Genomic DNA, 15,376 nt, shown 5'->3' with positions numbered 1-15,376 from the left:
TTCCTGTGTCCATGGGGACACCAGAGAATACCCCATTACTGAACTTACAATGACCAGCACACGGGGAACCATACACACGACGGCGGGGGGTGGTTGATTCCCTCCCCGTCCCTGTCCCTAATTGGACGAGACTGCCCAGCCTTTTACCCACTCTGGAGAGAGTCTCAGGAGAGGATAACCCGAGTACCTCGGAAACGGAGAGGCAAGACTCATCCTGGGAAGGCTCCGGTGCAATCCTCCGAGTTACTCACTCCCGCCCCGGGCTCTGATAGGGATGGCAGGTGCCCAGACCGACACAGAGACGGAGCTACAGAATCTGGACAAAGAAACTGTCTGGTCTGAAGGGGACCGCTGAGAGGTATCGTTTGTTAAAGCAACAGTTAGACATGAAGACAGAAGAGTTAGATATCCTCCAGGCTAAACTCCAACAGAGCTCCTTCCCTAAGCAACAGGGAGGAGCTGGAGAGGCTGCGCAGGACCATCGAGGAGTGTGAGGAGACCCTGCGCAGTAGTAAGGGGAGGTCCAGAAGAAGGCAGAGGAGAAGTACAAGGTGTTGGAGAACAAGATGAAGAATGCGGAGGCAGAGAGAGAGAGGAACTGAAAGCTGCTCAACAGAAGCTAAACTCTGCTAAAACCAAGGCTGATGCGTTCAGTAAGAAACTCAAGGAGAGACAACAGGAGGCTGAGTCCCTGGTCCTAGAGGTGGAGGAGTTGAAGAGAGAGCAGGCTGGCAAGCACCACGGCAATGCGGACGCCCTCTCCCGGCGTGATGCCTGCTTCGCTGCCTTTACCCCGACGGGGACGTCGGTCCCGAGGAGGGGGATGTGTGATGTCACGAGAGGCTGTGTCCTGGAGGGACGTTACATCCCCTGAGATGGCTGCAAACCCAGACAGCTATGGCTCCATCTGCTGGTATGGTCGGGAACTCCAACCCTCTATGGCCAATCTTCCCACGCAGCTGAAACCAATCAGGAGCTGATTTTGGTTGAAGGGAAGAGACACGGTCTCCAACCTGGGCTCTCTGGAGGACAAGAGTGCTGCACGTCCACTTCCATGAGGAATATAAGGATTTGGAGATACTTACCTTTGGGAAATACTCACCTTTGGATATATGCACCTGTGGAAATACGTGTGGGACATTTGGAAGGACGTTTTTGCTGGGTTGGCCACTAGCTGCAACGTGGAATACAGTAAGACTGGGGAAAAGTTATTTGAGCGAGGGAGAGTTATGATTTTGGATGTGGAAGAGACATCCCTGAACTGTTAAACCTTAAAGAGCCACCAGAGAACAGAATTGTGTTATACTTTCGTTAGTTTCCCAAGACCTTTAATAAAATCCTTGTTTTGGTTGAACCTGGTCTCCTTGCACTACTTGAGCAATCCCGCTGAAAGCTGTGTAGCCTCTCGTGACATCACAATATATATATATATATATATATATTACAGCTCAAAAAAATAAAGGGAACACTTAAACAACACAATGTAACTCCAAGTCAATCACACTTCTGTGAAATCAAACTGTCCACTTAGGAAGCAACACTGATTGACAATAAATTTCACATGCTGTTGTGCAAATGGAATAGACAACAGGTGGAAATTATAGGCAATTAGCAAGACACCCCAATAAAGGACTGGTTTTGCAGGTGGTGACCACAGACCTCTTCTCAGTTCCTATGATTCCTGGCTGATGTTTTGGTCACTTTTGAATGCTGGCGGTGCTTTCACTCTAGTGGTAGCATGAGACGGAGTCTACAACCCACACAAGTGGCTCAGGTAGTGCAGCTCATCCAGGATGGCACATCAATGCGAGCTGTGGCAAGAAGGTTTGCTGTGTCTGTCAGCGTAGTGTCCAGAGCATGGAGCGCTACCAGGAGACAGGCCAGTACATCAGGAGACGTGGAGGAGGCCGTAGGAGGGCAACAACCCAGCAGCAGGACTGCTACCTCCGCCTTTGTGCAAGGAGGAGCAGGAGGAGCACTGCCAGAGCCCTGCAAAATGACCTCCAGCAGGCCACAAATGTGCATGTGTCTGCTCAAACGGTCAGAAACAGACACCATGAGGGTGGTAAGAGGGCCCGACGTCCACAGGTGGGGGTTGTGCTTACAGCCCAACACCGTGCAGGACGTTTGACATTTGCCAGAGAACACCAAGATTGGCAAATTTGCCACTGGCACCCTGTGCTCTTCTACAGATGAAAGCAGGTTCACACTGAGCACGTGACAGACGTGACAGAGTCTGGAGACGCCGTGGAGAACGTTCTGCTGCCTGCAACATCCTCCAGCATGACCCGGTTTGGCGGTGGGTCAGTCATGGTGTGGGGTGGCATTTCTTTGGGGGCTGCACAGCCCTCCATGTGCTCGCCAGAGGTAGCCTGACTGCCATTAGGTACCGAGATGAGATCCTCAGACCCCCTTGTGAGACCATATGCTGGTGCGGTTGGCCCTGGGTTCCCTCCTAATGCAAGACAATGCTAGACCTCATGTGGCTGGAGGTGTCAGCAGTTCCTGCAAGAGGAAGGCATTGATGCTATGGACTGGCCCGCCCGTTCCCCAGACCTGAATCCAATTGAGCACATCTGGGACATCATGTCTCTCTCCATCCACCAACACCACAGACTGTCCAGGAGTTGGCGGATGCTTTAGTCCAGGTCTGGGAGGAGATCCCTCAGGAGACCATCCACCACCTCATCAGGAGCATGCCCAGGTGTTGTAGGGGAGGTCATCAGGCACGTGGAGGCCACACACACTACTGAGCCTCATTTTGACTTGTTTTAAGGACATTACATCAAAGTTGGATCAGCCTGTAGTGTGGTTTTCCACTTTAATTTTGAGGGTGACTCCAAATCCAGACCTCCATGGGTTGATACATTTGATTTTCATTGATAATTTTTGTGTGATTTTGTTGTCAGCACATTCAACTATGTAAAGAAAAAAGTATTTCATAAGATTATTTCATTCATTCAGATCTAGGATGTGTTATTTTAGTGTATATTGTTGAATATATACAGTTGAATGCAATCAGTTGTACAACTGACTAGGTCTCCTCTTTCCCTTTCCTCCCCTCCCCTTAGTTTCGCCGTGAGAAGAAAATGAATAATTACGTTGATGAGGGTAAACAATGGTGATCTAGTTCTAATAAAACCTGTTGTCGCATCAGTGTCTGAATCGGTTCGCCCCTAATTACTGTTCCCTCTCCAACACCGCCTCTACTCTCTCTCGTTTGCACATGCTCATTACGCATTCTTGGCATAAAACACAAGGTTGATAAAATTTTTTTATCAAAGCTTCTCTGGCCTTATTGCTGAATAGTCAAATTGAGTAATTGCGAAACAGTTTCAATATAGAAGCACTTCGTTTGCTGTTCCATTGTGGGACTTGATATCACGCTCATTGGACTTTCACTTAATGCTTCTTTCTCTTTCTGTTAACTTCTAATTTATCAAACTTCTTTGGTGTCTGTCTTTTACAAACTTCTTTCTCCCCCTTTTGTTTCTTCCTCTAACTTTTCTAACTTCTTTGGCTTCTCCCTCTTACAAATTCTGTGTGTGATCCATCCTCAGGTACACAGCGGTGGTGATGCCTGTCCTCTACAACACCACACACAGCTCCAGGAAGCGGGTCTCAGCCATGATCGCGACAGTGTGGATCCTGGCCTTCGCTGTCTCCTGCCCCCTTCTGTTCGGATTCAACACATCAGGTGAGACACGTGAGTACAGGTGAGACGCACCCACATCCCTCGCGTATGTCAGACACGCCAGTGTAGATGAGATGGATGCCAGTTTGAAATTAACATCTAGCCAGCGAGGCCCTATAACCCTGTACTACTTACTCATAGATCTGGAAGGATTGGATGGGTATAATATGGTAGATGCTCCACCAAACCCTCTGGTTGGCCTAGGAGTGTTTCCGCCTAATTGCTTTCACCCATCCAATCCTTTTAAACATCTACAGGACATGTCGAGGCCGTTGTGGCTATAGAGACTGATTTTGTAATAGGCAACAGTCACCGGAACAGATGAGACACACCTTCAAAGATTAGGTTATGGAAGTAGAATTATGTTCAATACTGATATACAGACACACCAGAACAGGTGAGATCAATCAATCAATCAATTTTATTTTATATAGCCCTTCTTACATCAGCTAATATCTCGAAGTGCTGTACAGAAACCCAGCCTAAAACCCCAAACAGCTAGTAATGCAGGTGTAGAAGCACGGTGGCTAGGAAAAACTCCTAGAAAGGCAAAACCTAGGAAGAAACCTAGAGAGGAACCAGGCTATGAGGGTGGCCAGTCCTCTTCTGGCTGTGCCGGGTGGAGATTATAACAGAACCATGCCAAGATGTTCAAAAATGTTCATAAGTGACAAGCATGGTCAATAATAATCAGAATAAATCTCAGTTGGCTTTTCATAGCCGATCATTAGAGTTTAAAACAGCAGGTCTGGGACAGGTAGGGTTCCATAACGCAGGCAGAACAGTTTAAACTGGAATAGCAGCAAGGCCAGGCGGACTGGGGACAGCAAGAGTCACCACGGCCGGTAGTCCCGACGTATGGTCCTAGGGCTCAGGTCTCTCCAGTTGGCTTTTCATAGCCGATCATTTAGAGTTGAAAACAGCAGGTCTGGGACAGGTAGGGTTTCGTAGCCGCAGGCAGAACAGTTGAAACTGGAATAGCAGCAAGGCCAGGCGGACTGGGGACAGCAAGGTGTCATCATGCCCGGTAGTCCTGACGTATGGTCCTAGGGCTCAGGTTCTCAGAGAGAAAGAGAGAACGAGAGAATTAGAGAGAGCATACTTAAATTCACACAGGACACTGGATAAGACAGGAGAAGTACTCCAGGTATAACCAACTAACCCCAGCCCCCGACACATAAACTACTGCAGCATAAATACTGGAGGCTGAGACAGGAGCGGTCCGAGACACTGTGGCCCCATCCGAAGAAACCCCCGGACAGGGCCAAACAGGAAGGATATAACCCCACCCACTCCGCCAAAGCACAGCCCCGCACCACTAGAGGGATATCCCCAACCACCAACTTACAATCCTGAGACAAGGCCGAGTATAGCCCACAGAGGTCTCCACCACAGCACAAACCAAGGGGGGGGCGCCAACCCAGACAGGAAGATCACGTCAGTAACTCAACCCACTCAAGTGACGCACCCCCCCCAGGGACGGCATGAAAGAGCACCAGCAAGCCAGTGACTCAGCCCCTGCAACAGGGTTAGAGGCAGAGAACCCCAGTGGAGAGGGGAACCGGCCCGGCAGAGACAGCAAGGGCTGTTCGTTGCTCCAGCCTTTCCGTTCACCTTCACACTCCTGGGCCAGACTACACTCAATCATATGACCTACTGAAGAGATAAGTCTTCAGTAAAGACTTAAAGGTTGAGACCGAGTCTGCGTCTCTCACATGGGTAGGCAGACTGTTCCATAAAAATGGAGATCTATAGGAGAAAGCCCTGCCTCCCGCTGTTTGCTTAGAAATTCTAGGGACAATTAGGGAGGCCTGCTCTTGTGACCGTAGCGTACGTATTGGTATGTACGGCAGGACCAACTCGGAAAGATAGGTAGGAGCAAGCCCATGTAACGCTTTATAGGTTAACAGTAAAACCTTGAAATCAGCCCTTGCCTTAACAGGAAGCCAGTGTAGGGAAGCTAGCACTGGAGTAATATGATCAAATTTCTTGGTTCTAGTCAGGATTCTAGCAGCCGTATTTAGCACTAACTGAAGTTTATTTAGTGCTTTATCCGGTAGCCGGAAAATAGAGCATTGCAGTAGTCTAATCTAGAAGTAACAAATGCATGGATTAATTTTTCTGCATCATTTTTGGACAGAAAATTTCTGATTTTGCAATGTTACGTAGATGGAAAAAAGCTGTCCTTGAAACAGTCTTGATATGTTCGTCAAAAGAGAGATCAGGGTCAAGAGTAACGCCTGGGTCCTTCACAGTTTTATTTGAGACGACTTTACAACCATCAAGATGAATTGTCAGATTTAACAGAAGATCTCTTTGTTTCTTGGGACCTAGAACAAGCATCTCTGTTTTGTCCGAGTTTAAAAGTAAAAGTTTTCAGCCATCCACTTCCTTATGTCTGAAACACAGGCTTCTAGCGAGGGCAATTTTGGGGCTTCACCATGCTTCATTGAAATGTACAGCTGTGTGTCATCCGCATAGCAGTGAAAGTTAACATTATGTTTTCGAATAACATCCCCAAGAGGTAAAATATATAGTGAAAACAATAGTGGTCCTAAAACGGAACCTTGAGGAACACCGAAATGTACAGTTGATTTGTCGGAGGACAGACCATTCACAGAGACAAACTGATATCTTTCCGACAGGTAGGATCTAAACCAGGCCAGAACTTGTCCGTGTAGACCAATTTGGGTTTCCAGTCTCTCCAAAAGAATGTGGTGATCGATGGTGTCAAAGGCAGCACTAAGGTCTAGTAGCACGAGGACAGATGCAGAGCCTCGGTCTGACGCCATTAAAAGGTCATTTACCACCTTCACAAGTGCAGTCTCAGTGCTATGATGGGGTCTAAAACCAGACTGAAGCATTTGTATACATTGTTTGTCTTCAGAAAGGCAGTGAGTTGCTGCGCAACAGCTTTTTCTAAAATTTTTGAGAGGAATGGAAGATTCGATATAGGCCGATAGTTTTTTATATTTTCCGGGTCAAGGTTTGGCTTTTTCAAGAGAGGCTTTATCACTGCCACTTTTAGTGAGTTTGGTACACATCCGGTGGATAGAGAGCTGTTTATTATGTTCAACATAGGAGGGCCAAGCACAGGAAGCAGCTCCTTCAGCAGTTTAGTAGGAATAGGATCCAGTATGCAGCTTGAAGGTTTAGAGGCCATGATTATTTTCATCATTGTGTCAAGAGATATAGTACTAAAACACTTAAGATATTAGACCCCACAGGTGAACTACACCAGCACAGGGGGCCTTGCTGAGCTCCAGTCAGGGTTTGGTAGTAGAACTTGGCTGGGAAGGAGAGGAGCTCCATTACGGGATGGTTATGTAGTCAGATCACATCCCAGGAGATGAGGGAACTAACAGTGTGGAGTGCTGTTTGGGAATGTTAAAACAGAATTTAGTTCCAGCTAACTGGAGCAACATTTGATATGGATACAAGAGCACCTGATTTATTTTTTATATAAAATAATGCAGTTATTTTCTTCCCATCTAATTTTTGTTTATCTCAAGATCATCAGCAACACAGCAGGCAAAGATATTGAGAATCTGGTTTGAGTTGTTGGAGGGCCATGTGGCTCCAGTCAGGGTTTGGTAGTGGAACTAGGCTGTGAAGGAGAGGAGCTCTAGTCCGTCTCAGGCAGTCAGTCTCCCTCCTAGAGTCCTTGTGTGGTGAAGCATGCACTATTGATCTGGAGCAAACAGTGTTCAATCACGTCCGAATGAACACAGAGCTAACATGCAATATGTATACACTACAACAGGGGGTCAATGCCAGTTCACTCATCTCTCTTATAGAAACGGGCCAACTATCAGAATATGGAAGGCTTCTCAACCCATGGATTTAAGTGGAGATTTTACAAAATGTGTCAGTGCTACATGGTTTGAGCAGGTAGCATTTTACGAATGTGTACCAACATTTTTTTTTTATGAAGTGTGTCTATAACAGATGCCTCTTACTACAGTTGTCTTGCTAGAAGGCCGTATTGAGCGGTGCTGAAAAAGAGACGCATTGTTGATGTGGGTTTAGTCATTTGAATGTGGTGGTTTTCTCCTTCCTCCCTCAGACGACCCGACGGTGTGCTCCATCTCCAACCCTGACTTTGTCATCTACTCGTCGGTGGTGTCCTTCTACCTGCCCTTCATCGTCACCCTGCTGGTGTACGTCCGCATCTACGTCTTCCTCAGGAAGAGGAGGAAGAGGATCGCCTTCCGCCACTCCAGCAGCGGGAAGGTCCAGCCAGGCTCGGCCCCAGCCCTCCGCGGTGAGAACACAGCCATATGGTCCCACATTGACTGTGCAAATGAACATGGAAGTGAGTGCATTCACTCTCATACAACACACACACAAACACATATGCACGCATCAGCCTAGGCGGTTAAGAGCGTTGGGCCTGTAAAGCGAAAGGTCGCTGGTTCGAATCCCCAAGCCAACTAACTAGGTGAAAAATGCTTGAGCAAGGCACTTATACCTAATTATTCTTGTAAGTCGCTCTGGATAAGAGCGTCTGCTAAATTACTAAAATGTAAGGATTTCCTATATAGAAAGCGATAGCAAGCTCAATGTGACTCACATGGAAAAATCCCAGTGCCAACTAGGTGAAAAAATCTGTCAATGTGCCATTCGAGCTAGGCACTTAACCCTAATTGCTCCTGTAAGTTGCTCTGAATAAGAGCGTTTTCGAAAATGTAAGGATTTCCTTATGGAAGAGCTAGCAAACTCAATGTGACTCACATGGAAAAATAAATGTAAAACCCTGCACGCTCACGTCAACATTTAACTCATGAATAGCCTATGTCACAAGTGGCATCTGTCATGGTGATTGACAACGGCACAACGCTAATGAAATGTCCACCGCCATCGTATAAAACGTGCACAATTGCCATGGAAACGGAGAGAGGCGATTATCCAGATACAGTGAGGGAAAAAAAGTATTTGATCCCCTGCTGATTTTGTACGTTTTCCCACTGACAAAGAAATGATCAGTCTATAATTTTAATGGTAGGTTTAAAAAAATCCAGAAAACGCATGTCAAAAATAGTATAAATTGATTTGCATTTTAATGAGGGAAATAAGTATTTGACGCCCTCTCAATCAGAAAGATTCCTTTCCACAGAAGCATTCAATCAATCAGATTCCAATCAAAAGAACTGTCAATCTCCCTCGGCCTGGGGCTCCATGCAAGATCTCACTTCGTTGAGTTGCAATGATCATGAGAACGGTGAGGAATCAGTCCAGAACCACACGGGAGGATCTTGTCAATGATCTCAAGGCAGCTGGGACCATAGTCACCAAGGAAACAATTGGTAACACACTACGCCCGTGAAGGACTGAAATCCTGCAGCGCCTGCAAGGTCCCCCTGCTCAAGAAAGCACATATACAGGGCCGTCTGAAGTTTGCCAATGAACATCTGAATGATTCAGAGGAGAACTTGGTGAAAGTGTTGTGGTCAGATGAGACCAAAATCGAGCTCTTTGGCATCAACTCAACCCGCCATGTTTGGAGGAGGAGGAATGCTGCCTATGACCCCAAGAACACCATCCCCACCGTCAAACATGGAGGTGGAAACATTATGCTTTGGGGATGTTTTTCTGCTAAGGGGACAGGACAACTTCACCGCATCAAAGGGATGATGGACGGGCCATGTACCATCAAATCTTGGGTGAAAACACGCCTTCCCTCAGCCAGGGCATTGAAAATGGGTCATGGATGGGTATTCCAGCATGACAATGACCCAAAACACACGGCCAAGGCAACAAAGGAGTGGCTCAAGAAGAAGCACATTAAGGTCCTGGAGTGGCCTAGCCAGTCTCAGACCTTAATCCCATAGAAAATCTGTGGAGGGAGCTGAAGGTTCAAGTTGCCAAACGTCAGCCTCGAAACCTTAATGACTTGGAGAAGATCTGCAAAGAGGAGTGGAATAAAATCCCTCCTGAGATGTGTGCAAACCTGGTGGCCAACTACAAGAAACGTCTGACCTCTGTGATTGCCAACAAGGGTTTTGCCACCAAGTACTAAGTCATGTTTTACAGAGGGGTCAAATACTTATTTCCCTCATTAAAATGCAAATCAATTTATAAAATTTTTGACATGCGTTTTTCTGGATTATAGACTGATCATGTCTTTGTCAGTGGGCAAACGTACAAAATCAGCAGGGGATCAAAAACTTTTTTCCCTCACTGTATTAGGTTGGCATGGTTACAGGAGTGACGATGATAAAACCTCTCCAAGGAGCTGCTGTGAGCTCCGCTCTGCTCTCTAGGTGGCCTGGCTCCGTGTGCTGCTGTGAGCTCCGCTCTGCTCTCTAGGTGGCCTGGCTCCGTGTGCTGCTGTGAGCTCCGCTCTGCTCTCTCGGTGGCCTGGCTCCGTGTGCTGCTGTGAGCTCCGCTCTGCTCTCTAGGTGGCCTGGCTCCGTGTGCTGCTGTGAGCTCCGCTCTGCTCTCTAGGTGGCCTGGCTCCGTGTGCTGCTGTGAGCTCCGCTCTGCTCTCTAGGTGGCCTGGCTCCGTGTGCTGCTGTGAGCTCCGCTCTGCTCTCTAGGTGGCCTGGCTCCGTGTGCTGCTGTGAGCTCCGCTCTGCTCTCTAGGTGGCCTGGCTCCGTGTGCTGCTGTGAGCTCCGCTCTGCTCTCTAGGTGGCCTGGCTCCGTGTGCTGCTGTGAGCTCCGCTCTGCTCTCTAGGTGGCCTGGCTCCGTGTGCTGCTGTGAGCTCCGCTCTGCTCTCTAGGTGGCCTGGCTCCGTGTGCTGCTGTGAGCTCCCGCTCTGCTCTCTAGGTGGCCTGGCTCCGTGTGCTGCTGTGAGCTCCGCTCTGCTCTCTAGGTGGCCTGGCTCCGTGTGCTGCTGTGAGCTCCGCTCTGCTCTCTAGGTGGCCTGGCTCCGTGTGCTGCTGTGAGCTCCGCTCTGCTCTCTAGGTGGCCTGGCTCCGTGTGCTGCTGTGAGCTCCGCTCTGCTCTCTAGGTGGCCTGGCTCCGTGTGCTGCTGTGAGCTCCGCTCTGCTCTCTAGGTGGCCTGGCTCCGTGTGCTGCTGTGAGCTCCGCTCTGCTCTCTAGGTGGCCTGGCTCCGTGTGCTGCTGTGAGCTCCGCTCTGCTCTCTAGGTGGCCTGGCTCCCGTGTGCTGCTGTGAGCTCCGCTCTGCTCTCTAGGTGGCCTGGCTCCGTGTGCTGCTGTGAGCTCCGCTCTGCTCTCTAGGTGGCCTGGCTCCGTGTGCTGCTGTATGAGCTCCGCTCTGCTCTCTAGGTGGCCTGGCTCCGTGTGCTGCTGTGAGCTCCGCCTGCTCTCTAGGTGGCCTGGCTCCGTGTGCTGCTGTGAGCTCCGCTCTGCTCTCTAGGTGGCCTGGCTCCGTGTGCTGCTGTGAGCTCCGCTCTGCTCTCTAGGTGGCCTGGCTCCGTGTGCTGCTGTGAGCTCCGCTCTGCTCTCTAGGTGGCCTGGCTCCGTGTGCTGCTGTGAGCTCCGCTCTGCTCTCTAGGTGGCCTGGCTCCGTGTGCTGCTGTGAGCTCCGCTCTGCTCTCTAGGTGGCCTGGCTCCGTGTGATGTAGAGAGGACAGTGTATCTGTGATGTGAGAGTTGGGTGAACAGGCTCAGTTCTACTCACCTCTCAGTTCAGGTTATACAGTGGGGGAAAAAAAATATTTAGTCAAATCAAATCAAATCAAATTGTATTGGTCACATGCGCCGAATACAACAGGTGCAGACATTACAGTGAAATGCTTACTTACAGCCCTTAACCAACACTGCATTTATTTTTAACAAAAAAAGTGTTGAGAAAAAAAGAGCAGAAGTAAAATAAAATAACAGTAGGGAGGCTATATATACAGGGGGTACGGTGCAAAGTCAATGTGCGGGGGCACCGGCTAGTTGAGGTAGTTGAAGTAATATGTACATGTGGGTAGAGTTAGTGACTATAGTGACAGCCACCAATTGTGCAAGTTATCCCACTTAAAAAGATGAGAGGCCTGTAATTTTCATCATCGGTACACGTCAACTATGACAGACAAAATGAGGAAAAAAAATCCAGAAAATCACCTTGTAGGATTTTTATGAATTTATTTGCAAATTATGGTGGAAAATAAGTATTTGGTCAATAACAAAAGTTTCTTAATACTTTGTTATATACCCTTTGTTGGCAATGACACAGGTCAAACGTTTTCTGTAAGTCTTCACAAGGTTTTCACACACTGTTGCTGGTATTTTGGCCCATTCCTCCATGCAGATCTCCTCTAGAGCAGTGATTTTTGGGGCTGTCGCTGGGCAACACTGACTTTCAACTCCCTCCAAAGATTTTCTATGGGATTGAGATCTGGAGACTGGCTAGGCCACTCCAGGACCTTGAAATGCTTCTTACGAAGGAGGTTTTCACTCAAAATCTCCGATACATGGCCCCATTCATTCTTTCCTTTACACGGATCAGTCGTCCCTGGTCCCTTTGCAGAAAAAAACAGCCCCAAAGCATGATGTTTCCACCCCCCATGCTTCACAGTAGGTATGGTGTTCTTTGGATGCAACTCAGCATTCTTTGTCCTCCAAACACGACGAGTTGAGTTTTTACCAAAAGTTCTATTTTGGTTTCATCTGACCATATGACATTCTCCCAATCCTCTTCTGGATCATCCAAATGCACTCTAGCAAACTTCAGACGGGCCTGGACATGTACTGGCTTAAGCAGGGGGACACGTCTGGCACTGCAGGATTTAAGTCCCTGGCGTCGTAGTGTGTTACTGATGGTAGGCTTTGTTACTTTGGTCCCAGCTCTCTGCAGGTCATTCACTAGGTCCCCCCGTGTGGTTCTGGGATTTTTGCTCACCGTTCTTGTTATCATTTTGACCCCACGGGGTGAGATCTTGCGTGGAGCCCCAGATCGAGGGGAGATTATCAGTGGTCTTGTATGTCTTCCATTTCCTAATAATTGCTCCCACAGTTGATTTATTCAAACCAAGCTGCTTACCTATTGCAGATTCAGTCTTCCCAGCCTGGTGCAGGTCTACAATTTGGTTTCTGGTGTCCTTTGACAGCTCTTTGGTCTTGGCAATAGTGGAGTTACAGGTCTGTGAGAGCCAGAAATCTTGCTTGTTTGTAGGTGACCAAATACTTATTTTTCCACCATAATTTGCAAATAAATTCATAAAATATCCTACAATGTGATTTTCTGGAGAAGAAAAATCTCAATTTGTCTGTCATAGTTGACGTGTACCTATGATGAAAATTACAGGCCTCTCTCATCTTTTTAAGTGGGAGAACTTGCACAATTGGTGGCTGACTAAATACTTTTTTTCCCCCACTGTATGACAATGTGGGATCTGAGGAGCCGTGGGCTTGGGGAGTTCCTTTGATCATTGCAGTCACGATCAGTCAGGTTTCATGGTCATTTCCGGTATCTCAAGGTTTCAGGGTCATTTACATTACACTAGAGGTGACTGTGGTCATGTCCATGATGTACCGGGTAGCAGGTGGAAACACTTTATGTTACAGTCCACTTTTTACCTATACTGAACAAAAATATAAACGCAACATGCAACAATTTCAAAGATTTTACTGAGTTACAGTTCATATAAGGAAATCAATCAATTGAAATAAATTAATTAGGTCCTAAAATATGGATTTCACATGACTGGGCAGGGGTGCAGCCATGGGTAGGCCCACACACTGGGGAGCCAGGCCCACACACTGGGGAGCCAGGCCCACACACTGGGGAGCCAGGCCCATCCACTGGGGAGCCAGGCCCATCCACTGGGGAGCCAGGCCCATCCACTGGGGAGCCAGGCCCATCCACTTGGGAGCCAGGCCCATCCACTGGGGAGCCAGGCCCACACACTGGGGAGCCAGGCCCATCCACTTGGGAGCCAGGCCCATCCACTGGGGAGCCAGGCCCATCCACTGGGGAGCCAGGCCCAGCCAATCAGAATGAGTTTTCCCCCACAAAAGGTCTTCATTACAGACAGAAATACTCCTTATCTTGGCAAAGGAGAAATACTCACTAACAGGGATGTAAACAAATTTGTGCACAAAATTTGAACAAAATGTGCTTTTGTGCGTATGGAAAATGTCTGGGATCTTTTATTTCAGCTCATGAAACATGGGACCAACACTTTACATGTTGTGTTTATATTTTTGTTTCCGTGTACTTAGAAATCACATTGTCAAACAAATGGTAATTACATGGTAATTATAAACAAATGACTGTTTTGTTTAATTGGGAATCAGTAAAAAAATATTTTTGGTTCCAAAAGGTGCCAATTGTTACCACATAATGTCTTAGTAACCAAGCAACACCATCGGGAGGGAAGTCAAATAGCCAGGATTGTATCAGTGACATTATGGGGCAGGTTAAGAGATCAAATCCTTCATTTGAGAGGCGTGTTGTGGAATCATTTCCAGTGGTTGAGGCCAGGTTTGGATCATACCCATTACGGGATGGTTGTGTAGTCAGATCCCATCCCAGGAGCATCTGGGATGTGGGAACTAACAGAGTGGAGTGCTGTTTGGGAATGTTAGAGCGGGGGTTTAGTTCCAGCTAACTGGAGCAACATTTGATATGGAGACAAGAGCCCCTGATTTATTTTTATGTAGAAGAATGCAGTTTTTTTGCTCCCCGTCTAATTTTATTAGAGTCAAGCAGAGTTTAGCTCAAGATCATCAGCAACACAGCAGGCAAAGATATTGAGAATCCGGTTTGAGTTGTTGGAGGCCCTGGGCACAGGCGGTTTAGTTCACAGCTACTAGATTGACGGATGGATGGATGGATGGGGGGGATGGGATGCTGCTGACTGCTGAAATAAACTTGTTTACCTTTTGAAGGGTGAGTCAGGTGTGATATTTCCTCTATGCCACCCCTCTCTCCCTCCCTCCCTCTTGCCTCGTGTGTTTACCTGTTGAAGGGATGAGTCAGTCTATCTCTCTCCCTCTCTCTCTCTCTCTCTCTCTCTCTCTCTCTCTCTCTCTCTCTCTCTCTCTCTCTCTCTCTCGTCTCTCTCTCTCTCTCTCTCTCTCTCTCTCTCTCTCTCTCTCTCTCTCTCTCTCTCTCTCTCTCCCTCTCTCTCTCTCTCTCTCTCTCTCTCTCTCTCTCTCTTCTCTCTCTCTCTCTCTCTCTCTCTCTCTCTCTCTCTCTCTCTCTCTCTCTCTCTCTCTCTCTCTCTCTCTCTCTCTCTCTCTCTCTCTCTCTCTCTCTCTCTCTCTCTCTCTCTCTCTCTCTCTCTCTCTCTCCTCTCTCTCTCTCTCTCTCTCTCTCTCTCTCTCTCTCTCTCTCTCTCTCTCTCTCTCTCTTCTCTCTCTCTCTCTCTCTCTCTCTCTCTCTCTCTCTCTCTCTCTCTCTCTCTCTCTCTCTCTTCTCTCTCTCTCTCTCTCTCTCTCTCCTCTCTCTCTCTCTGAAGAGGTGTCTGCAGGAGGAGACCCCCAAGGAGAACAGAGACCTGTCCCCTATCAGGATCAAAGTGGTAAGAGGAGTGTGTGTAGAGGAAGTTCAGGAGTAAAAAAACAAACAAATTGACTGTGTCCATAAAATGTATATAGTATGTGTAAGCTGGAAGTAGAGGCCTAAGTGTTGTTGTTCACTAATTTACTCCAATTAAGGGAGAGGTGGTGGGGTTGGAAAGTAATAAAGGAAAATACTTTTTTTTTATAGGATATGTATATGTATTTGTATATATATATATACAGTGAGGGAAAAAAAGTATTTGATCCCCTACTGATTTT

General features: G+C 47.7%; 1 protein-coding gene across 1 annotated transcript; it reads left to right on the top strand.

The window, feature by feature from the left end:
- Positions 1-2,056: 2,056 nt before the first annotated feature.
- On the top strand, positions 2,057-15,117 carry LOC123490877 (D(3) dopamine receptor-like; the record flags this gene model as incomplete). The annotated part of the gene is made up of 5 exons (XM_045220725.1): positions 2,057-2,088; positions 3,561-3,697; positions 7,761-7,958; positions 9,663-9,666; positions 15,057-15,117. Coding segments are annotated over exons 1-5 (432 nt in total), but the record flags the coding sequence as incomplete, so codon positions are not given.
- Positions 15,118-15,376: the final 259 nt, after the last annotated feature.

Source organism: Coregonus clupeaformis, unplaced genomic scaffold, assembly GCF_020615455.1.
Source record: "Coregonus clupeaformis isolate EN_2021a unplaced genomic scaffold, ASM2061545v1 scaf5264, whole genome shotgun sequence".
In the NCBI taxonomy this organism is placed as follows: domain Eukaryota; kingdom Metazoa; phylum Chordata; class Actinopteri; order Salmoniformes; family Salmonidae; genus Coregonus; species Coregonus clupeaformis.
Note: the sequence above shows the minus strand (reverse complement) of the source record. Positions and strands in the feature narration are given on the sequence as shown.